The sequence below is a fragment of the Grus americana genome, chromosome 1 (genome assembly GCF_028858705.1).
Source record: "Grus americana isolate bGruAme1 chromosome 1, bGruAme1.mat, whole genome shotgun sequence".
NCBI lineage: Eukaryota > Metazoa > Chordata > Aves > Gruiformes > Gruidae > Grus > Grus americana.
In genome coordinates, this window is record NC_072852.1 from 49,155,847 (window position 1) to 49,181,631 (window position 25,785).

Sequence of the window (25,785 nt, forward strand, 5' to 3'; positions counted from 1 at the left end):
TGATACCAGACCACAGCAAGATAAAAGGAGAAAGTTCATAATCACAGCCATTACATTGGGGTACTTAAACTGCAAGCTAAACCACAACTGGACTCTGCCCAAATTGAGATCTCAAGCAGCAATACAATACATTTTCTCTAAGTGACGTGGCCTGGCCTCTCAGGAGCGGCAGCTTGGCTTTGGCACTACGTTCCCCTCCTAAATCCTATTAGGAACAGCAATGCAATGTACTCACACCGGCCTGTGAGACTCAGCCAGAAAAGCACCAGATAACTAGCTGCGATGCACCTGGGTGTCTCCTTGGCTACACTGCCTGAACTTCCTCGCCTTCTGTTGTTCCTTGTGCTTTGCTGGTTTCCCACAGAGCCCTGTGCCAAGTTTAAGCTGTAGATCTTTATTTCCAGAATGTTAAAGCATTTAAGTTATGGATAATCAAAAGTTGCCTCGGGTTGTAAAGCTTTTTGTGCCAGCTGACTGAAGCTGTCAGCAAGAGCCGATGATGGTGTACATTTACTGCAAGTACGGAATTTGCCTGTGCAGGCTCCTGAGCCTCCACGAGGGCAGGACTGAGACCAGAATTTGCTTTTGCACAAACCAAAATACATCTCAGCCCCATCTGTCCCCTGTGACAGGCAGAGAGCTCCTGTCTCCAGTCTTGCCTTCAAACACTACCCAACCTTTCAATTTAAGACCAAAACAAATCAAACAACATAGACAAAGCTCTCTAGGAAAGCAGAGAGAGAAAATCACAGATTTAAAAGACTAAGTATCATTATAGTAACCTAGAAGGGCTAAGAAAGCATGATGATAAAGATCACTTGGGAGCTACATAAACATGACGGAACAGTGCCAGGCACTTCACCTAGAGCTGTTAAATGACAAGTAAATATCTCTCTTGTATCTCTTAGATCTTGTATGTATCTTACATCTCAAGTAAAACTGGTCATTGGCTTTCTTAGAATATGGCTTCCTGACTCATCGAGGTAAAACCAGTGTGGGCTGCTGCTGGAAAAGACAATCCAGCCTCCTTCCCCTACCTCTTGCACTGGCAGTACACCAGCAGTTACACTCACTGGGGTTCTGGGATGTTTCCCTGACATGTTCTTTGGAGATGGAGTTCACACCAGAAATCATCGCTTTCTTTATTGGGTTCCTCAATATTGAGGAGTATGGAAAGGAAGACGGGATTTGTTCACTGACTTGTGTCACTGTCATAGGACAATGTTTAACCTAATAGTCTAATAATCAAAAAAGTAACCAAACTCTTTAACTGGAAATATTTTTTTTTTCCAGATTAACTGACTAATGTTAATAAAAGCAGCAGCACATTTCAAATAAAACCAGAACTCTGATGCATCTTGTCAATTATCATACTGTTGGATCTAAAGACAATCCATACATGAACCTTAAAATCACTACACATTTTATAATTATGCAAATCAATAAGAACACACTTTTTTTTCCCTATGTAAATAATGGGATTTAAAAGTATAGTAATTTTTATAACTGCTATGAAAAACAAATGCTTTGTAAATTTTGAGATGATTTGAGGTTTTTCTTGATTATTTGTTCCCTGTGTCACTCAACAGGAACTGAAAATCTGCAAAATACTGCTAGTTTCAACATGCCTATTATCCAAAATCTTTTAATTATTTGCACTTACAAAATATTTATATTACACATGCCTACAGGCACATTGTATGTAAGGACTGTATAGATCAAAGAGCTAAGCTATTTTCGTGTTACTTACTAATGACCAAACCTGCTGTTTGAGCAAAACTTGAATAGACTGAATTAAATCAAGGACAGAACAAATGGGATCCTTAAACAACAGCTTTATAAATAGAGATTCCAGTTTTACACTTTACTAAGCATACATGAAAGTTACCCATACAGCACTCATAACAGATTTCCATATATAATTACTTCTAAGCTAAAATGGGATTTTCAAAGCTGGCCACAGGATTTAATCTCACATCATCTACTAGCATTAAATTGAAGATATAGAAAGCAGACCTATATACCAAAAGGCTTCTTCCTATTTTTGGCTCAAAAATTATTCAATTGTTTTTATATTCTGAAATCTCTTAAATTCTGAATATTTAAGTTGCTTTTGTGAAAGAGGAAAAAAATAATGATTGGATTGGAAAGGATCATTCAAATAAAGGATTTCAATCATTCTGCAAATGATTATTATTATTGTCTATATGCCACAATCTATAATTTCAGTTAACAGTGTTTTAGAGGCTTAGGTAGGGATCCAATGTGTTGAAGGCCATCCTTTCAACTGTAAATCAACAACTTTCTCATTTGTGTTCTTAATTTATGATCTGGAGTGTTGACAAAGGCTGCTGAATGAGTGCTTTATCATCTTCTTCACAGTATGCTATCAAAGATACTCAATCACACTGGTTAATATTCAGCTAATTACTTAAGTGGAAAGCAACAAGGGGAATACCACATTGCTAAATAAGCAAAATATTGTAAAGTCTGGACATTTCCAAATATCTGCTTTGTACTGATAACAATTCTAATCATAAGTAGGGAGAAATCATCCCCAAAAATGCAAATAATAAAACACAAAAAAGCATTAAGCACAGGGAGAGGTAGTAACTACACAGCTAAATGGGTTTTCATTATAAAATTTCTTGCATTAAAATCATGTTAGCCATGGAATTCTTTAGCCCAGTTTCTTTGAGCAAATCACCCAACCAACCACAAGCAAGCCACGGCTGCAGTAGGGTTAGCTGACAATGTAGAACAATATTTACCCTGGGCCAGGTTCCCAAATTTATTTTTCACTTCTGCTAATGCTGGGATAGGAACTTCTCTCAGTATTGGCTCCTCAGGCAGTGTTTGCATGCTGCTTTGCAGAGGCACAGCTTGTGAACTTCTTCCATAGACAACATTGGTGGGGCAGTCATGGGTAGCTAACTTAATGTTCATACTTTTGCCTTAGAAAGCCTTTTGTAAGAAGGTGAAAATAGCAAGAAAAGTTCTTTCTAGCCTTTTGGGTTTTTTAACCACAAAGCATCTAGAAGCATACAAGCACAATAATTATTTCATATGTCTACTAATCTATTTAGTTATTTAGCTGTGCTAAAGTCATGGAAGAATTGTCTTTAAACAATTAAGAAATTTACTGTCAGTGTGGAAAAATCTTAAAGTGAAAGAAGAGCATTTATACAGAACATAATCCAATTCCCATTTTCATGGTATTCAGCGATACCTTCACCCATGCAAATGACAGCGCTAAATTTGGTAGTCTAAATGGCTGTGCCTAAATACTGCTTAAATACTAAATATTGCTTAAGCTCCAAAAGAGTGAGTTAGGTGTGGAAAAAAAAGTCACTCACCCATGAACACCCAGCTCTGGAAGCAGTGAATTATTTTGGCAAGTACATTTGGAACTGGAGAGGTCCCTACATGCTCTCAGGTACACAGGAGATAACTTCAGTGTAGCTGGAGGAACCACTGCGTGATCCCTGAATAAGGCGTAGTTGAAGTGTTGACTTCAGTGTGTACCCATCACTGTCCTTCAAAAGACTGGCACTAGTCTCACCAAATACAATAGCCCATCAACTAGGGTGCTCACTAACAAGTGACAGAGGTAATTCCAATTCATGGGATTTGGGATCTGTTCCTCTGATATCTACCTTGTAATTACCACCGGAGGCACTTTCCCACCTATGATGGCTTCCTAGCCAGAAGGGGCAAAATGGGGGTACAGTGGTGTTCCTGACCCTTGTTTTTCAGAACATTTATGTATTTTCCACTGGCAAGCCACTATGTAGAAAAAAAAAAAAGACATGTTCATTGCACAGGCATCAGAACGTTTATGTGTATCCTCGTCTCACACATGCTCCTCCATCTGGGCACCCTAACTTCTGGGAAGCTCCCCAGTCAACATGTGAGTTCTCTTGAACAACCTTTTGGCAGTACATTGAACAAAACGGAGGCTAACTCCAGCTCAGTGAGTCACCCTGCTGGGGTGAGACACCTAAATATCTCTGGATCACACCCTATATGCTTTGTTATGATTACAAAAAGCAGATGAATACTTTTCTAGTGACTGATACTATTCCTCATTTTTTTTAACACTGATGTGTAGTAGGGAGAATGATGATAAAAGTAAAGAAAATTCATCAGGGGGTATCAGAGGGATTTATTTGGATTCTGATTTAAACACAGACTACAGAAATGCTGGTCACTCTTTTTCAGAGTAAGTTTTGGAGTGCTTTAGACATGAAATATTTGAACGCATATTCAGTTACCTACAAAATGCAGAATTCTCTTCTACCCAGTTCTGCATATAATATCTAAAATACATAATACAAGAGTACTTTGTGGGGTAAAGGGGAAGGTAATTAATGAGTTATTGTTACAAACATAAGCAGGGAAAGGTGCCATTGCCCCCTACATTCAAATAAGTTCAATAGGCAACCTGCTTTCACAGCTGTTTGATCTTTTTGTGACAATTCTGTATTTGCCTTTCCATGATGTTCCCAACCATAAAGCCTCTTCCCCCTAACCTTTGCACACTCACTTACTTTCCCATAAGGGACTTCTGGAATGACTAATGACAACTGACAAGAGCAGCATTTTTCAGCTAATCGCCCATGTGGTGACAGAATGCTAAATTGGCACTTTCTGGACTCCACCAGCCACATGTGCAAAGGAAAAGCCAATTGCTCTATCCAGATGCTTACAGAACTTGTTCCCTTCTAAGGTACACTCTTAATGAATCAAAAATAACTCTATTCAGGTCAATGAATAAAAATAGTCCGAAACCTGTTAAATGCTAATGCAGAACTACTTTTTTTCACCACTTTTTTTTTTTTCAGCTGGAAGGAGAAACCATTCTCTAGTTCTGCCAAGTTATGTATGGTTTTTTTTTTTTTCCTGAGACAGACAAATTTAAGATACATGGTCTTAACTGTGCAGAGAAAATGATGAATCATACTATTCTTTCCCACCATTCAGATCTTGAGAAAACTAGGAAGCTGCTTAGACTATATGCCAACTTCATTTCATGCAACCTCGGGCCAATTGCTATTATCCTCTACCCCTTCCAGCTCTCTTCGACAGATGCAAAAGCAGCAGGCTGCTCCAGCCAACGTGCTACTGTTGCACTTAGTAGGTGCAACCAAACTCCTGCGGTGTTTCGTTTGTGTGCTTCAGCTGGAACCAGGACAAACATGACAAGCAAGAAGGGTAAATTGCTATAGAGTTTGCCTTGCAAATCAATGTAATCCAGGTATTTTGTAATTACATTCAGTAAACTACAAAACAGTGCTTTTAATGTGTAAATTACTGTATTGATTTTCATCCCTGTAAGGATACCAATGTAAAATATTTGGCTGTTCTAAAAATGTTGGCTTTGGCTCTTTAAAAACATTATCTGTTCCGTAATAAATTTTGTCCATTCTTTAATCTCACTTGACAATCAGGGATTCAGGCAGTTTCCATGCATCCTAAATCTGTCCTGGATGACAGCCAGTTTGTTTAGTTCCCAAACACTGGGAAGTGAAGTTACCAAGAGACAGGTAGTTATATATGGACGTTGCCTCTGGAGCTTGTGTTAATGGCGTCCAAATAAATATTTACTGATAATCATCCATCAGATGGCATTCTAGTTCTGCAAAGAATCAGGAGTTTTATGGACAAAACGTTTCAAGTGGAAGAAAGGTTAAAAATAAATTAAAAAAAAAATCTATTTCGACAGAAATCTTCCTGTTAAGTCCTAATCAGAGCTTATGAGGACCCTCAGAGGTCCTGCTCTTAGCACAGTCTTTTTAGGACATATGTATTGGCAAGAGATACTTTTCCCCCCCTCCTTATAAAGTTCCATTACAATAATCCAGGATTGGTACTGAAATTTTATATTTTTCTATCCCACTTCAGAGTGATAAAGACTGATATTTACTTGTTCTGTTAACTGAGACACTGAGATCCAAAATACCTACACAATCAAAATAGAAATAAGTAGAAGACCAGACTTCAGTTGACTCAACAAAACCTCCCACAAACTCCAAATAGGAAGTTGTCTTTTTTTTTTCCCCCTCCTGGGAACTTACAAAAGAGTTTTCTAGCATAAATCCAAAGGCATTTTTAAGTAATTGAAAGGGGAAGGCAAAGTAAGATACAAGATTATGTTAGCAGGGAGGACAAGATTCTCACACTGTATGGAGATGGATGATCTGACTTCCTCAGGGAATGAAAAGACATTCTCTTAAGCAAAATACTTGATTAAAGATTGTTTTTAAAGATCTAGTTCAGATGTCTTTCTTCTTTGCCAAGTTTGTGCAATAAAATCCACTATCTTGAATATTCTTTTGAATTATAATGAAAATGTATACAGAGCCACCCTTTTTAATCTTAGAACTTCACCAGTAAATGAAATGGAATAAGAGTTGTTATAGAAATTCTGTACCAGATCTTTAATTCTTAACATCTGCTACAAAGCACATGGAATTTGGGTTGGGAAAACTATTACACTGACAAAATTTAATAATAAAAAAAAAAAATCAAGAACAGTGAAAACATTAGCTATTTTGATACTTGGCTTATGATGAACCTCATGTACATGATGAAAATGTCTCTGTCCTCCCTAGTGTTTCATTTGTAGTATGAAGTAAAACAGGTTAAGTGTATTCTTACTCTTTCACACACATAAACTTTGCTAGAAAGTAAACTGTATGATAAATCTGTAGAGTTTTCACTTCATGCTTGAGCCTGTGGAAAGAGAACATTAGGAAGAAAATATTCTTACATAAAATTAAAAGGTTTTTAGGCATTTTTTTCTTTTCATTCCTTTTATACTTTCTTGCATAAGCAGAGGATGATTTTTGAAATATAAATCACAGACTAGTGAACTTGGTCTTAAACCAGACATGTCCTCAGAAAGACACTGTTCTGTTTCTGAACTCTGACTTTCTTTGATAACAACCCTGATAGGCCCTGTATCTTTATAGGGATATAAATTCAGAACTAATTTCTCTGACTTGCTCGATATGAGAGACCTCATTACAAAAGGATAATTGCTGAACATAGACTAAAACTAGATGCCAGTACAGTCGAGATTAAGTGTTTCATCCACCTACCTTAAATGTATTACGTTCTTACAATTACAGGCTTAGATGTGATTAAAGAACACTGTTGGGATCTCAGTATAAGCTTTGACAGTGCTGAAGGATCATATTTTTTCACATCAGTATTATGAGACTATATACCATGAGATTAGTCATTTCCTGGCTTTTTACAGCTGCTGTCTACATCGGTGGTCTACAAGAGCACTCAGAATAAGGTTAGAAACAGAGGTTGCATAAATGATGTGGTTTGCATCATGATAAAGATCATGGGATTGAGCTCCAGCAGCTTTCCTCAGTCCCTCTGCCATTGTGAAGATCTTATGACCAACATCAGGCAAACATGGTACTTTGCAGTTCATCCAGAAAAATTCTGGCATCATCTGCTACTAAGGCAAATGATATCAGTAACCTGAACTCCAACATACAGGGATAGGTCTAGGCAGTCTTCCTCAACAGACAATCAAAAAACTGGTATTCTTGGACCATAAATCTTTTGACTGACTTTATCTGTCCCATTCCATAGCAGGTATCAGTTTTCAAAGTCACTGAGGGCTTCAGGTAACTCCTGGGATACGTAGGCTTCAGACAACAGTTCTGTAATATCCCACTCCTTTGATGCCACAGACTGCTTACATTTGTAATAGGACTGGATAAAACCAAATAGAAAGAGTGGAGGACTGACGTGGGAGTGGAGGGAGTAAGTGAGAGTAGAGGGAATAATCATAGATTCATAGACCCATTTAGGTTGGAAAAGACTTTTAAGCTCATTGAGTCCAACCATAAACTGAACATTGCCAAGTCCACGACTAAACCATGTCCCTAAGCACCACATCTACACGTCTTTTAAATACCTCCAGGGATGGTGACTCCATCACTTCCCTGGGCAGCCTGTTCCACTGCTTGACAACCCTTTTGGTCAAGAAATTTTTCCTACTATCAAATCTAAACCACCCCTGGCACAACTTGAGGCCTTTTCTTCTTGTCCTATCACTTGCTGCTTGGGAGAAGAGACCAACACCCACCTAGCTAGAACCCCCTTTCAGGTAGTTGTAGAGAGCGATAAGGTCTCCTCTGAGCCTCCTTTTCTCCAGACTAAACAACCCCAGTTCCCTCAGCCGCTCTTCATAGGACTTGTTCTCTAAACCCTTCACCAGCTTCATTGCCCTTCTTTGGACACACCCCAGCATCTCAATGTCTTTCTTGTAGCGAGGGGCCCAAAACCGAACACAGCATTTGTGTGAATCTTGGGAAACTGTTCCAGGTCTTCACTGTTGATACGGTTAAAAGCCTTTTTGTACAGTCCAGCTTAAGTGTACTGATAGCAGTTTATAGCAATGTGTTCTCATGGCAACACTACTCCTTTGCTTATGTAGTTATACTCCCATCTTTCCAGTTTGTTTTCTTGATGTATTTATGGACATCAACACTACTATCCAAGTCCTTGTTATGACTAATTAAAAAGCCCATCTGACTTCCAGTGATCCATGATGCAGAAGCAACATAAAACCCCAAAACTCATTGAAAATAAACAAAGCGTTCCCTTTCTTTTACATCCTCTCAGATTACAAATTGTATTTATTTACTGTCTATAGTACCTTAGTTTCACAGGCTCTCCTCTCCAGCAAATGTAAGTAGAGGATTACCCTGCCTTTTACTGATCATTGTTGCAGCTACTACAATGGATGCAGTATCCAGCCAGGTGGTTGCTTCTGAAGTAGAGAGGAGTGAACAACTTACAATCAAAACTTTAAGTCATGCAACTTTTAAATGGGATTGCTTCTCATTAGTCAGAGCAGTTTCTCCCATTGATAAGTAACAGCTGACATAAAAGGTATTCCCAATTTACTCACACAAAAGGTGGCTTCTCTGGATATATTCCAGACCTGCACGAACTTAAAAAGGCTTGGAACAGGAAATTTCAATGCACCAGAACTGAGAAGTTTTCACTTTGATCCCTCAAAACCTGAGCTGATAACATTTCAAATTATGATATAACAAGTATTTTATTCTCTTGTAAAATGTTGGTGAGGAAAGTGATTTTGTATTTTGAAGAGATGAAAAAAACCCAAAACAACCAGATGTTTAGCCAAGCCTGTGGTCAAACATCAACTACAACATTGGTGAAAGATCATTCTGCTTTTCAGCTGCTTTAAATCTTGGATCTTTGAGGATACTTAAGGGATATTTTAAGTTTCTTTTCATCACCAGTAGTGACACCTAAATTTTTGAATGTAAGTAATAAAAAGCTGTTATTCATTCTTTCAGAATTCAAAAGATACTTCAAAAAATTATCAAATTCAAAAGCACTATTCTAAATCTACATGATTAACTTGGAGCATGTAACAGGTATGATAACTATTCTTCATACACTGTTCTGCTGTAGGATGAAAGTGTCATTAGACAACTCAGCTGCAGAAACTGGGGCAGGTCATGGTCTTCCATAGAGAAGCTTGAGTTTCTGCTCCTTCCCACTATTTTTCATTTAATCGAGACATTTATTATATTGAGCATAATGTCCATTAATGATGTGCCTGTATACTGTTCATAATTTAGAAATGTAGCTTTACAGATTTAACGCAGTGTTTTACAAGCATCTTGCATAAAACCCACGATGCTAAGTCAACAGAAGACCTAATATGTACCATAAGTGAATTTAACATAACAGCGCCTAGCTTGCTAGAAACAGTTTGAGTTTTAAAACAAATACATAACCCTTTCCACACCGTGTTCTGTTTCCAACAAAACACATGTTGTTAGGCAATGAAGTCGACTTCTGGCCCCATAAACAGCCACTGCAGCCATTTTAACAATAATGTATAGTAAATTTTTACAAAAACTGCAGGAGGTTTCTGGAAGAGAATTTTTCAGTGGAAAAGACTAAAAGCACCTACAGGCAAGCTGTTTAAAAGCCAGCATACTAAAAAAACCAACAAAAGTGAAAAATGAAACCTACGTCTCCTGGCTTTGGTTCTAAGTTTTCATTTTCCTTTATCAGGAGATGCAGAAAAAACCCTGAGGACTTTCAGCGTGTTGAAGTTACTTGTCACAATAAAAATCCTATTGTTCTTTGCTCATTTACATAGTGTTTCTTGATACAGTAGTTAGCTAACCAGAAGGTCTGTCATGATATTTTCCTGGGAAACACGTAACTCTAAATCTTATCATTCAAAAACTTGGAGCATATGACTGCATATTTGTCAGTAATGAAATGAAGTTTCAACAAGCCCATCAGAAACAACATTGCTAGGCTTACATTCTCCCTAAACCTATTTAAAACTATTAATTTTCAAGATTTCAGTAGATCTTGATTTTGTACTTCTTATCACTGTACCTGACAAGCTGAGCTGTACGTATTAGTAGCGCAACATGAAATGCTTATGAAACCATGCAAGTTTATCTCAGTTGTTTCCAAATAACACAGAATAAAACAAAATCAGATTTAAATCATTTCCTGACAGGGAAAAAAACCCCACAACTTTTTCCAGATCTGATTTCAACTCTGTTCTCTCATATTTACTTAGGAAAGCTACCCAGTAAATAATTTTACTTCCAAAAAATGCTCTAAGCTCTTAGACAGCGTTTTATTTCCAACATGATTTGAATAGCATGCTTTCCTATACATACTCAAACCAAAGTGAACAATTTAGCTTTAAGGTAACAATCTGGGAAAGAATAACACAATCTTACATTTACACTGTTATTAGAATATAAGTACATCAAAAATGGATCTTTTTTTTTTTTTTGTGAAAAGAATATTTATCCAAAGTGATAGACTGATGGATGAGATTAATCTCAAATGCCTTGAAGTTACAGCTTGTGGGACTGCAGACAAATCAGGTAAATGACACATCAAATTAGAAACTAATCTTCAAAACATTTAAGTATGCTTGCAAGACAACGTAAGCACTGGGCAGGCAATAAGCCATTTACCTCAGCAAGCTGGAATTAAAATACATTATGTCCTGTCTAAAAGCAATTACATTGGTATATTAGTAAGAAAAAAAATCAACTATTTTTTTTTTAAAGTTTTCAATCTAAATTGAAAACATTTTCATATGTCAAAGATACCTTAGTGATTATTATTATTATTATTCCAAGTGCACATCTTTTTACCATAGAAAATTAATAAAATTCCTTTTTCAAGATTTACTAAAATGCACTGTGCCATTGTTCATTTTAAAAGTTCTTCCTGAAATTATTTACCTGAGATGTATGTATTATTTCTTTTTTAAAGAAAGCAAATTGCCAGAACAGCCATTTTAGGAATCTGAAACAATGTATAAGGTTGTTCCAGGACAATGTAAGTTGAAGATGGCAAAAACAGGATGGACTGATGAAAATGCTTCCTATAACATAAAAAGCCAGCAACTGCATTACTGCATCAGAAACTCAAGTATATTTTGAATTCCTATGCACCTCTGAAAGGGGAAGACATACTTTTAAGTGCCTTTTCCTGTTGATGCTGAAGTACTGTACAAGAGCATCTTTCAAGGATGGTCCGTGGAAACTCCACTGTCTTTCAGTGGCTAGAGCCATGCAACACGTCAACATTGCATAAAATTTTATGAGTTCTAACCATTCATACTCATATGCTAAAAGAAAGATCTTCCAGTATAAATGTCTCAGCTGTCATTACTTTCACATGTAATTGGAGCTCAGCTACAATACATTTCAAAGTGTTTTCCTTTTCTCAAAACTAAAGGCTGAATTGTTACAGATGGTAATTTTGGCAGATGGTTGTATATGAAACTGAGTTTATAATTAGGCCAAATCTGACTTGCAATTAAGGCAACGAAGATTTGGAAAATAAGAAGTGTCAGATCGGTACATGATTAGTCTGGTGGCCACAGAAAACTGAAGAAACCTGATCATTCACAGTTACAGAACACATTGCCTATATGAAAATTTCTTCCTAATTGCATGAATTAGAAGATGAGCAACCTTTCATGCTCAGAGTGTAAACTGAAGTAACCATGGCTTTTTACCTACTTAAGTGTATAATCCTTTTTTCTTCAGTCGAGGTTAATGAGATGGTCTGAAGCAATCTAACAGCTCCCTGCTGCTGGGAGAGGGCTCTCAGCATCTCCTTCTCTGCAGCTCCCGTCCCTCTGACATTCACCTGACCCCTCAGCAAGTCAGTAAATTCACAGACTGACTAGCCAATTCAGCTCAGAGACAGAAAACTAATCCTTGAGGAATGAGTGGAGGAGGAGAAGAGATATGCAAGGATGAGAAGACTAGGACTACGCCTTTCGGTGGAAGTGACCTCTTGGGCTCACTCTAATATATATCAAGCTGCATTTCAAGCCATATTTTATCTAGTGTCAAAAACCTTTCCAGGCCGGTAATTGCGTGTGAAGGTAGCATTGCCTGTTTTAGCATCTTCTGACTTTCATTTGTGTTAAGTATTTCTTTGGTCTTGCACCAAGAAAGGAACGGTAATGTCCAGTAATCATTCTCTCTACTACGTCCTGGATATCACTCAGTAGCTTCTTGCCCTCAGCTTTCAGTCCCCCTTCATGTGCACATTGTTTCCATATAACGCTTTTGACTATTTTAGGACCACTATTTCTATTATATTATTTTTTTCCGATGGGGTAAACAGGCCTTTTTTCAAGATGGCTGATTATCACCATCATAAAAACACTCCCCTTTTACATTTCTCTTTCTGCTCCTACTGCATCCCAATATGTTGGTTGATTTGTTCTACTACAGGTACAATACAGGGATTTTTCATCCATTTTTCCTGACTAAGTATTGCTACAACAACATTAAAAAAGAGCTTGTAAGTAGTTCTTATAACTAATGAAAACTGCTGTTATTAATGTGGTTACAATTAGTTCAAAATATTCCTTCCAAAATGCATTCCCCTTGCTCTTCAACACAATGAACTCCACTTGCCATCATGCCATCTGTTCTCCTATCTTCTTTAAACCTTTACAAAGTTCCTTAGAATCTCTTTTAGTTTCAATTAACCTGAGTAATTTATGTAGCTTGCACATGTTGTTATCAATCTGTGAACCCTCTTACCAGATTGAACTATATGAGGTTGCTGACAATTAGAGAACATTACCTTGTAGGTTTTTGCCATGTTACGAATTAATGACTTATTCCTACACTGTCTTTCTGTACCTAAATATTTTTTTTTCAAACTGGTAAGGGAGATACAATATGGGGCTACTTAGGTGTTTTTTCTTAGATTTTTTTAAAAAATCTAAATAAGCAATTTCAATGCTTTCTCCTTATTCATCCATTTTGAAACACAAAGAATTTTAGTACATTAAAAGCATTTCTTTTACAAGAGCTGGGTTTTTCCATTCCTTTCATCGAACACTATATTAGTAGGGTTCCCACCTCCCTTCTACCAACTGATTCAAATACAGCAAGATCTGCTGGCAACACAACAATAGAGGCAAGCTGTTAGGAAAAATTCTTTTTTAAACTCTGGACATACTCATTGACTCTAAAGAAAAGAATTAAGAGTTAATGTGTTAGGAGTTACTATGTATTTAAGAAAATGGAGGAAACACCATGATCACCTATTTTTATCAAGTTATAAACACCTCGCCTTTACTGCAAAGTAAACCCAAGTTATAATTTATATCCTGCCCCAAACTTTAGATCTGTCCACACAAACTGTAATTCTAACATCCTGGTGGTTTGTGGATGGTTTTAGGGTTGAGGCTGTTTTTTTTGTTTGTTTGGGGTTTTTTGTTTGGTTGGTTGGTTTGGTTTTGATTGGGATTTCTACAACTACAAACTCCATCAAAGTGTTTCTAGTACTTCAGTGTTTCCCCACAATTCCCCTCTGTTTCCAGAAAGAACAGGCACTTTCCTATGATATAGATCAATCTGCAAGTGCTCCCAGCTTACAGCAAAGAGACACAGGATATATCCCAGCTAACTTCACTGTCACATAATTGTGACTGCAGAATTAATATGAATGTCATTCAAACGCTGCCTCAATGTTTTTGCTTGAGTTATGCTAACTAGAGAGAAAAGTAAGTATCTAATCTTAAACCTGAAGCTCCACTTGTGGCTTTCCTTAAAAATTGCAGAAATTGTGGGGTAAACACACTGAAAGAAGAAGTTGAGTCAGTCAGTTTGCAGCTTGGTATGACTATGGAGATGCTGATACAACTGGAAGAAAAATAATCTCAGAAAAAAGCTCCCTAAGTCTGTACAATTTTGAAGAAATATAAATGCCTATTAAATACAGATGCCTATAAAATATAATTCTACAGACAATGGTAATACATTTTGAATTTAGTATGTAAGTGATAAGAAATGTTAGGTATCCCCACAACATTTGCAATGATACAACAGACTGCAACCCTTTGAAAAAACAGCTATTTTACTTTAATTTTAGTGATGATTTTCACGGGGGTTACTTATAAAAATGCAGTTGTAAATCGTGTGTACTGTGTTTACATCCTATAGAGCTTCACATTTGGTCAAAAGTATTCATGTGAATTAGAAAGAACCACAGTTGTCAGTAGTGACACTATTCTGGTACACGTTCAACAGCATCCTTGTTACAGATGTGCTGATAGAGAAACTCATGCAAATATTGACACAATACAATATGATTTCTTAGATTATTTTTACACCTAGTTCTCAAAAGTTTCCTAGGATTGCTCTTAAATAAGACACATTAAGTTGCCTGTGCTATCATGAAGTTTCATTGGCTTCTGCAATTAATCTCACTGAAAATATAACCCATCACTGAGAAGATTAGTGCAAATCTCCTCAGAGTATACACTTTTCAATGTCTACACTCTAAAATTCCGGTAAGACTAGTTAGGTATTTTCATAAGTGATGTGATTTCTTAGCAAGTTTACTTAAGTGATACTTGTCAACTTGCACAGGGGGAAAAAAAATCTTCCCAGTTTTGTAGGAATTATGCCATTTACTCTGAAATAAGTAATGGAGTGTGTATGTTAAGACGAATTTATCATAGTGAATAAAGTCAAAAAGCACATCATAGTTTGACAATTAGCACTTTAAACAGGTACAAAATTCAACAGTAACTGAAATAATGTTCTTGGATACAAAGCAAGAGGGACTTGTTTCAATAGAAATAAACCAGTAGGCTAAAATCAGATTAACTTCACATATGTCTCAGACCATTTGTGAATGTCAACAACATTCTGTTACAGTGGGAAATGACCAAAAGTAGACAATCTATTACTCGCAAATGTCTAGTTGATCCCTAAAACCTGTGTGTGAGAAAAGATTTTTTTTTTTAAATGTGCTGAGGAGAAGGAGAAGAAAGACAGGAAATTCACTCCAGTTGATTTAAAGAATGTTTTAGGCCAGAATTTTTTAAAGGCCAACTGAAAACACTGAATCAGATATTTCTAACTCGGTTAGGTAACAAAGATGAGAGATAGAGGAGAAAGCAAGAACTATGACTTCTAAAAGGATTTCTTTTGGTGTCAATAAGTACCTGACCCTTAAAAAAATTTTAAAAGCAAGGATTTTCTTAATATATTAAGAAAATTCTAATATTCTAATATATTAAGAAAATGACTGATGTTACAGAGATTAAGGTATTACCACTTCTAGAAATGGCAGACCAGTATTTCAGAGGCCTCTTCATAACTGTAATAATAGCTTATGAGTGTCATTATAAACAACATATTCCACAGAACAGTGAATTCATTCTAATCCTGAGACAGTTTTCACAGATGAGACAATACAGTAAAAACAGGTTGTTCAGAGGATTAATATTTGAAGTGGGCCTCAAAAAATCAATGGGCAATAAAAATGGCCACTGGACAGACTACTACAAAAAATGTAGAAAACATTCACTGAAGACGAAGCTTAGACTGTGTGGAAGAAAACAGGATGGTGACGGACACATCTTCAGTATTTTGGATGCTAGAGGTGCTGAAGTTTTATTGTCAGGGATGAGGATGCTGACTTAAACACAGCAGAGGCCAGGAAAGGTGCACAAAGAAATGAAGGTAGTTTTCTTTCTGAATGGGGAGAGGAGAGAGAAAAATGAAGGATGAACAATCATTTTTAGATGTCGGCTTGAGATGTGATGATAGAAAAAAGAATCCAGAAATTTTGATCATGGACATGGGGGGTTGTGGAGGAAGGGACAAAATCTTTCTGCATCTGTGGCAGAAAAAAATTGGTGGAGGACTATGAATACCTCCTGGCTTTGGAATGGAGTCTAATTTTTAAAAAATAGCAAGATTTTCACTGATTTTAGTAGCCTGAAAAAAGGGTTTTCACTGCCCAGCGTTATGCTATTAAAGGAACAAATGCTGAAGAAATTTATCTAAACAGTTTGGAACAGACTATGATTATGGCCAGAATTTTTACAGGACATGGATTTAGAGACTGCATGGCAAATCTAGGGCACATTCTTTGCCAGGGATTATAATACAGAAGATCAAAGCAGCTTCAGTGACAGTATTTAAACTTACGGTTCATAAATAAGGTTCATATTTCCTTGAAAATAAAGCAATACCCATCAGAACCATTTAAACTGGCGTCAAATACAGTGCTGATAGTTTTTCCTATTAGAATAGAAATGCAATCCACACATTGCAGAACTACAGTAATTTGAAAAAGACAGCAATTATGAATATTGGAGATATATATTTTCCTCCTTTTTAAAATAACCACCAAAAAGCTCTGTTTATTCAGGAACATATTATTTAATCCAAATGAAAGAGGGTGCCAAGCAGTGTTATACAAGCTTCCTAAATTCATTTGGCTGACTAATGTTCCTATTCCTGCATGCTTCAAAGTAGTAAAAGAAAATCAAGTCTCAGGAAGAACTGACATTCAGATCTATAGCACTTTAAAGACATAATGCATAATATTGTCTGCTTGCCATTTAACGCAAAAGACAAATTTTGCTGAGTTCACTTAATAACGAGCAAATGGAGCCTGGAAATTAGAGGGTTGGAACTTAGGACTTCCAACCTTTACAATAAACCATTAGCATGTTTAAATTTCAACCTCCCTAAATTTCTAAGCACTTCTTTTCATTTGGTGAATTATTTTGCATATATGCAGCATATTATTAATTTAAATGTATCATGCCTGACTCCTTACTGCCTTACTTCAGTCCACTACTTCAGTTAGACCACAAAATTCACCACCTTTATATCCTACTCCCATTTTATATACAATTATGAAATCTCCATAAACAGAAAGGAATTTTTTTGATCAACATGAAATGGAGCAACAAACTTCCCTACACACTTTTAAACCTCCACATTTACAGGCACTGTTCAAAAATCACACTTTAAAATAATGAATCTTCTACATCAGTGTATTACTCCACATTTTCAGTATGTGCTGTAGACACCGTTTACTCTTTCGTCCTGGAGCAACTCTTACAAAAAGAGTTGCTGTATGATTTGCACAGAGTTCATTTTCTGTTCTAAATGGAAATAGATTGTCAGGACACGCACAACTTAGTTTTACAGTCTGACTTATATTGCCAGAATAACATTTTTCCAAAAGTAATTAGAGGTCATGTGTTACTAAACAGACCAAAGAATCCATCCGGAGATGATGTATCATACTGAAAACATAAATGGGAGACAATATTGGTCTGCTGCTACTAAGCAAGCACAAGGTAGCAAGGAAAATTTTATATCTTTTCCTCATACTTCCAAATTCATATACAATGTATATAACTATCACATATCATCATAAAACTCCTTTCAAAAAAAATAATTGAGCATTATTACGTTCTTCCTCAAAAAAATGAGGAATTTACTTTACCTGTCACTAAATTCTGAGTTTCACAGTAAAGAACAAAAATGCACAAAGAAAAACCTATAGATCCATTTGACAAGAACGATTTAAGATTATCCCATACAGGACTCAGATAAGCCTTTATTCCGAGAAGTTCTATTGTGCTATGCCCTGCCTTACTTCTTTCATGATAAAGCATGGTGTCAATTCACACACAGATTATGTCTCTGCTGTAAAGGAAATACACACCGTTGACACGTATCTTTGCGCACATGTTATTCTCAGCTGAAACTGAACATTCCTGTGACTCAGCTGTGCCCACATTACATACAGATTTTCAAATCTCTCGGAAAGAGGGCTTGCACACCATGCTTAGGACCTTCACTGCTCACAAGTTTGTGCACAAACATAGGCTGGCACCCAGATAAAGAATACTGGTTATGTACAGCTGGTTTTGCACGGTGTGTGTTCCTCTGTATGTATGTAGACACTGGTTCAATGAGGTGAGATATTTTGATTCCTTCCCAACTTTCATTAGTTACAAGGGAAAAAAAATTTAAAATGGTGTAGTTTATTTAGGAGGAAAGACAGTGGAAGGCTGTCAGTACACATAATCCTGCCTACATCAAATAGAGATAATCCAGCCAAAGCAAATGCAGAATGTATGTCCTACCATACAATAAATACACTGCATATACTTAACGTAGTTCTAAAGCTATACTTAGGGTGCTTCTACAAACTTTTAAGGTACATCTAAAGAAGAGATGGTAGAGCTAACTGGATTAAACTTATCCTTGGACTTAACTGTCAGTGAACTGATGTCCCTGGAGCTGATGGCAGCAGAACAAATGAAAGGCAGAAGACCAGCTGAATAAGACACGGGATGAGGGTTTATTGCCACTGAGATAGTTAACGTGATTGCATTGAAGCCAGGTTCAGTAACATGGGAATGATCAAGCTACAGGAATAGACAGGACTGGCAGACTGATGTTTTCAGACTCTGATTCGCAGGTGCCTAAATATTTCTGAACGGAGGTTCAGAGGTTGGCATGATTCACAATTTGGACTTGCGGCCTGAAATACAGTCCCCCTTACATTCCTAGTTCATGTGTCAGTCACCATCAAGATTGAACAAATAAACCTAGCAGCTCAGTTAATTTGGTGTTAAAGTATGACTTAACTCAGGGGAGTTAAAATGTTAATCTGTGTGGACCCAGTTCAGATTTGGAGCAATGCTAAGGTTACCCTTCAGATTCAGTGTCTTGACTTGATATTTTTTTTCTTTTTTTCCTTCTGGCACAATGCATAATTACTTATACAAAGTAGAACAGCTTCAACAAGACAGACTGGATGGTTAGACCCTTTCTGGAGGCCTAAGTTCCTATCCAAGAAAAGATGTGAACCTGTGTGTCTCTCACTCCAGTGAGTATGCGTAGGCAAATTCTTTTAGATTAGCCTTTTTTCTGTCCGGATTGAATCAAGGTTGTTCACAAACCCAGAAGTAATCTCTGTAAACCATGCACTCATCCTTTTGTGATAGCCTAGCCTAAACCTGCAGGCTTTGCAGAACATCAGTGTGAGCTGAAGTGTGCAGCCCACCTCTGCCCTAACCCCAAGGCTGCCAGTACATGTCCCTCTGACTTCCCAGCTCTGCTGCCTAAAATCAGTGAGAAGCCAGTGAAGGCAGGGGAGTACTGAGAAACCCAGCCTGGCTCCTAGAAACTCTTCACTGGAACATTAAGAAATACCATGCAAATGGCTGTTATACAGGTGCCAAATCGCAGATGGTAGAATAGGTAGCTCTTGAGGCTTGGGCTAAATACGATCTTGAGAGTCATTCCTGAACCTGATCTTCTCCACTCAGTAGGTTTTGCAGCAAAAAATGAAGAAAAATAAAAATAACCAAATTCTGCAAGTCCTGCATGCTTACAAGTGCTCTTTAACAGCAGTGAAGGTTTGGGGCTAGGAGGTATCTGAAAGGTGGGTCTACAGCAGACCTGCTTGAGAGACCCTCCCAGGAGCATTGACCACTGTCAACTAGTGGCCAACTATTGGCCCCGCAAGGTGGGAGCCTGCGCTTGGCCCCCAAAGCCTGCACCAGCTGGTCTCACTCCTAATGTCACCTCAAGTGGTGATGGAATAGCTGGAAGCTCAGGATTTACTCACTTTTCCAAACAGTTTGCTCCAAAGCATGACTGCAAAGCAGTGGGTTCCACAAGGGCCTCCTTCAGGCAATACCTGCAGTGACATCTTAGACCCGATGCTATTTTCACTTTGCACCTAAGCTGAAGTCTGCTTCACGCAGCAACGATAACACAAAAATACGTATAAAGCAGAAAATTCCTAATCAGATTTAAAATGGTTATCGCATCCATCTACCTTGTATAATTTAAACATTGTTTAAACAGAAACAACAACCAATCATTCACCCAGTGGTTATTAAATAACAATAGGAAATCAGAGGATAATTTATTTCCTACATTACTGTGATCCAAAGTGTGCATTAATCTGAACTCCTAAACTGGCTTTTATTTAGACATACAGTAGAAATAATGTCTTCATTAGTGTATTTACTTTCATTGACCTCAGATATTATGCATGCTACCAGCTTTAATCAAATAAAATACTTAACACTATTTTTATTTTCTCTGTTTGTAACTGTAACGTATTTCCAATTTTCATTCTCATACTAATAAATGTCGGATACTATTTACATTTGCAAATAACTAAAAACATACAGCAAAGAAATCTATATTTTACGTGCTCCCCACAGTCAGTTATTTCAGCATCGGTAATATTTACGAATGTCAGGTTTGCAGGTTTACGTATGACTCAGTACACAATGCAAACACGGGCCAATCAACAAAAAATAAAGAGGAGCGCTACCGCTCTCCACTCACCTTGCATTTGTCCATCTCCTTTTTCCACAAGTGCACAGGGGAAAAAAAAAACCCCAACAAAAAACAAGCGGATTTGCAGTGTGTTTAAAAGGCTGACTAACCTCAGGTTTGGCATACCAAAGACCAGAGCAAGAACAAATGCTTTCGTTTTCATCTGTCAGCTCCCACACCACTCAAATGGAATTGCGTAGGGAGATTTTTCCTGCCTTACTTCAAATAAATGGGTGTTGTGTTTACATACTGCATACTGAGCATTGCCCACTCGAAGCCAAGGGCTGCCTCTTGCCAACTCTTAACTTTCGTACAATATGGCGATTACATGAGCCAGCATACCATTAAGCCACATAACAAAACTTGGAGAATGGCACTGTCAGCTTGCAGAACTGTACCTGAACGACTGACATGCAGTGCATAAAAGGAGAAACTGGATTTCAGTGCGTCGCAGAACTGGGTCAGAAGCAGACTGGGTTAGCGGCCTCCGTTTAAACGACAAAGCCAAGTGCTGCATAGTTCATGGAGATAAAAACTTACAGGCGCACGGTACAAGCAGGAAGAGGGGAAAAAAAAACAATAAAAAGATCACTAAATGCGCCTTACAAAACGCTCCCCCACTCTATAGAGTCTTCCAGGTCATCTGTTGTTTATTCTCCATACGACACTTTATTCCAAGACGTTCTTTCCAGCTGCAGCACTTGCAAACTGGCCTCTCCTCAGCAGAGTCAAAACTGGGGGAAAAGGGAAAGAGACCTTTGTCCATTAGTCACGGTGAATAGCACATCATCCTTCTGGCTCCAGCAAGTTCTCTTTTTCTATCTGATGAGCACCAGATCTATACCTACCATGAGCTCCAAATGTCTTTCAGTGCCCAGTGTTCATATTTTTTTACAGAATGAGCAAGAAAGGTTGGAGATCAGAGCTCACTGTTCCCCCTAAAATAATGACTCTGCATGCTCGCACCAAGGTATCAGCTACCTGCTTTGTGTTTCTGATTTAGCCTGCCGATATGAGACCGGAGACAGCAATTTGTGTACTAATTCTTTTGTAATAATTCTTCTGTAATAATTTCTACAGAGGGTCCCACTTCAGTGACACAAACATTCTACCAATAGGACAACCTGAGAAGGTCATTTAACTATCAGCAATAGCACACACATTCAGAGGTAAAAAGCTGAGCTGAGATCTGCGACTCTTCTAATACTGAAGTTTCTAAGAGGTTGTGCATCTAACCCACTGCTGAAGATCAAGTGCCTGAACCAAGTATCTGTGATACCTGAACATCAGCAGCCTTCTGAGCTAGCCCCATGGGTGACCCCTCCTTGCAGCATATTTCTTAGTAACTTAATCCTATTTAGATTGTCTTCAAATCAAACAAAGAACAAGAAAATCAGAAATCTGCTATGTTTTTGCAAGATTGTATCACACTAGCACCACTCATCCTGTTTTATTCAAAATATAAAAGGCTGTCCAGACATCAGTGATATTTTATTTGTTGCAATATGAGCATGCAAAATGACATAAACTTACTTCTCATAATAGTTTTAATTACTAAGTATATGAGCCTGCAAATCCTCTCATAAAAGTAATCCTTCAATAAGATTAATTCATGGAAATAGTCCCATTGAAAAAAGATTTGTATGACTAGACCCTAAATGCTTAATCACATATTTAAAGGCATTATTACTTCTTAAAAAAATATATCCAGGGGGTGTTGGTACATTTAAAACAGGGGGTTATATATTTATCAAACTCTACAGTTTCAGAAACAATCCTGCTAGGACTGACACTGTTGGGGAACATGTTTCTGCAGTTCCTGTGGTTTCTCAGGCTTAAGATTGATTTAAATAAACTGACCAACCTGCTCACTTTGAGTCTAGTGTTTAGCACAACTCTTTCAGCACTTTTATTGCACCGACATATGACTCAGCTACTCCTTCAGCTGCACCAGTTATATATTATCCCTGTGTAAGATTACCTCACACATCAAAATCCCTGATTTATTTAAAGCACTATCCAGGTATTACTGTGTTCAAGGGTCAGTGATGTGGTTCTCACTTTCTGTACTATGTCTGTTGCAGAATATTTTATTGTAAGAAATGTTAACTTCTTTCCTGGCTTCTGAATCCTGTTCTTTTCACTACGCCAGTTACCAGCCTAGACAATGGCAAAAGTAGCCACAGGAGAGCATAAAGATTATAATTTCATGTGCTGAGTGCCCCAATGTGCTTAAGTCCTTCCAGTATTCGCTTCACTTGCTCTCTTTGCACAAGGGTCTTCACTGTTTCAGTGGAAAGTCTTTCTCGAAGTATCTCCTGCTCTGAACCCCTCGGAATGATTAATGGTTCGGTATCTCATTTGTTTGCTAATCCTTAAAATGAAGGAAACAATCCTTTGGAGAGCTAGGAGTCTGTCACTGCCTCCAAAAAGCAGGAAGCATAACTGCTTGAAGGCTGACAGATGCTTCACCACCATGACAAGAAGCTGTTCCACAGGCTACAGCTCATGAGCCCCTGAGTCAAGCCATATGGTCCTGAATGCCAAGACTGCCTGTCTTTCCCAGTTTATTGGGGGAGAGGGATTATTCCTGCTTTGCTCTGGATTTGCAAAAGTACTCTGTTGATTTTAGAAGTTTACAGTTCATATGAAATGAAATGCTTGACAGCTTGCACTCATAAATCCTCGTTTGTTTGCTGAACAGTTTTTTCTTCTCTGAAGAAACAGTCCTATATTTATGCTTCCATGGGCTAGAATATCTTGTGACTTTGTTGCTATCCACTCTGATATTAAATGAATGCATACAACTAAGTACACATAAATATTCCTCTTACACTTCAAGTGACTGTTCCCAACTAATAATCTATTCAGCGTATTTCACCAAGTTTGTGTATAAGGTCTGAAACAACAGCTTTGAGGTCGAAGGCATCTTTAGTCATCTAAAGGGAATAACAGCAATGGGTATACGCTGTCAGAACTCAGAACTGATCATTTAAGACAATACCTCACTGTACTTCAGCATCACAAAAATTAAGTCTCCAAGTTGTAACTGCTTAAGCATGGGTACATTCTCCAGTGCTTTGGCCAGTTGAGATTTAAATATTTCAGAAAGTGAGTATTTCTAATTCCTGTTGCCTCCTGAAAAAACTATTTAACAGCCCAAAAGACTTCAGTAAGGTCTTTTCCTCTTTTAAAAAATATATTTTATGTCTTTTCCCATGACTGTATGCTGAAGTGTCTTCAGGCTACTGGTGCGTGGGCGACCCAGCAATCGCCAAGAAATAGATGAAGGCAAACAGTATCTTGCTTCCAACCAAGTGGAGGGGAAGGCAAAAGCCCCCCGCGCAGGACCAGCAGTGTGTGTGTCCATGCATTGTTCTCTCTCAGAGCTCAGTCTCGGCTCTGAGTAGCCCTGGTTCTCACCGAGGTCAGCCAGGATGGAGGGTACCGGCACCTTGCAAAGTCAAGCCTTAAACTTTTTCTCTTTAGAGTTTCCCTAAGCTGCTGCTTATTACAAGATAAATTTTCCACTCGTGTCTGTCCCCATCCTTCTTTTTAAAAAATGCACAGCACAGCGATTGCAATCTCTACAGAACTTGGAGAAATAATGGCAGGGACCCCCACAAGGGTACAGAGCGGCTCTTCACGGCGGGTTGAGGGAGGGCGAGGGGCGGAATGCCGGGGTAGCCCGCAGCACCGACCCGGGGCCGCACGCTGGAGCGGCTTGAATGAAGCCACTGAGCACAGCAGCCCCGGCACTGCTGCCTCCGATTATTTCACGTTTTCGTACTCAGCTCGCCAGTGTAACACAGACAACTGATTTATTGAGGCAATTTTAGCAAGTGCCTTCTGAGATCTTCCACGGCTCAGCCGCCGATCCGGCCGCTTGCTGCAACTTTCGCACGGGCTCCGGGCGCCGAGGGCAAGACCGGGTGGCAATTTTTTTTTTTTTCTCCCCCCACCCCGCTCCCCCAAATCGCTCATCAACGGCAGCAGTTTCCATCCCCGGCGCCCATCACCTCTCGGGTCGCCTGGGAGCCGTCGCCCTCCGCGGACACCCCCACGGACGCGGGTGCGCACTCCCCGCCCGGCGGCTGCCCCGTCACGCGTACCCTTCTCCGCGCCCGCAGCCCCCCGCTCCGCAGCGGACCGTCTCCGCCGGGGAGCCGCGGTCCAGCCCTGCCCGGCAGGTAGGTCCGGCAGCGCCCGTCCGCCCCCGCCGCCCGGCCTCACTCACTTGTGCCTTCTTCATAAGGAACGGCAGCGCTGCAGTCCAGCCCAGCCGGCCGTGTGCAAACTCCCTTCAGCGGAACTGTAGCTCCAGCATAATGCAGCAGCGGATAGTCCACGCATTGGGGTTGCCCACGGCGAGCCCCGCGCTGCCTCAGCCTGCCCCGCTTCCCCCGCCGCCGCCGCCTCTCTGCGCGCTCCGCTGCGCCCCTCTCCCCGCGGCGTGAGCGCCCGCACTGACTGGAGCCACAGCCGGCGCCCGGCCAGGTCTTTTATATCTCCGATCTGCCTCCAGCAGCGGCGGCGGCAGCGGCGGCAGCGGCAGCCCAGGCAAGACACGCCTTTCCCCTCCCTCCCGCCCTCACTCCCTCCTGGAGGACCGGGAACCCAGGCAGACCCCGTAGGGAGGGGGAAACCCGAGTAAACTTAGGGGAAGTTGGAGGCAGGAACAAGCTGAGCCTGCCCCTTCCCAGCGCAGGAGGGAAGCGCTCCCGCCGCGGGGCCGAGGGCTGATCGCCGCGGGGGAGCCGTAGGCGGGGATGCAGGGGGATAGGGGCGGGGGCGGGGGGTGGGGGGGATGCGCTTCGGAGCGCGCTCGGTAACGGCGCCCCGGGGTTGGAAGGGTGGCAGAGGGCTTGTCCCGCTCGATGCCTGGGGGCTCGGCGGTGACCGAAAGAGGCGACCCCCAGCCGACCGGGGCGGAGCGAGGCGGGGGTCTCCGGCCTCCTCCGCGGTGGGCTCTGACAACTCGCAGGGAAGCTTCCTGCCGCCGCGGCACTCCAGGTCAATTAGGCTGCCGGCGCTGAGCCAAGCCCTTGGGTTGGGTCCCCCCACCCACGCCGGT

At 39.6% G+C, this 25,785-nt stretch overlaps 1 protein-coding gene across 2 annotated transcripts in view; it reads right to left on the reverse strand.

Annotated features, from left to right (window-relative positions):
* Positions 1-25,278, reverse strand: part of KITLG (KIT ligand) — a 56,695-nt gene extending 31,417 nt beyond the window's left edge. Inside the window, exon 1 of one of the 2 annotated variants that reach the window (XM_054804727.1) lies at positions 24,949-25,278. In XM_054804727.1, coding sequence (XP_054660702.1) covers positions 24,949-24,963 — 15 coding nt within the window. In that variant the 5' untranslated portion in view covers positions 24,964-25,278. The remainder of the gene's footprint in view (positions 1-24,948) is intronic. The other variant, XM_054804735.1, reaches the window with a different exon arrangement.
* Between the last annotated feature and the right edge of the window lie 507 nt (positions 25,279-25,785).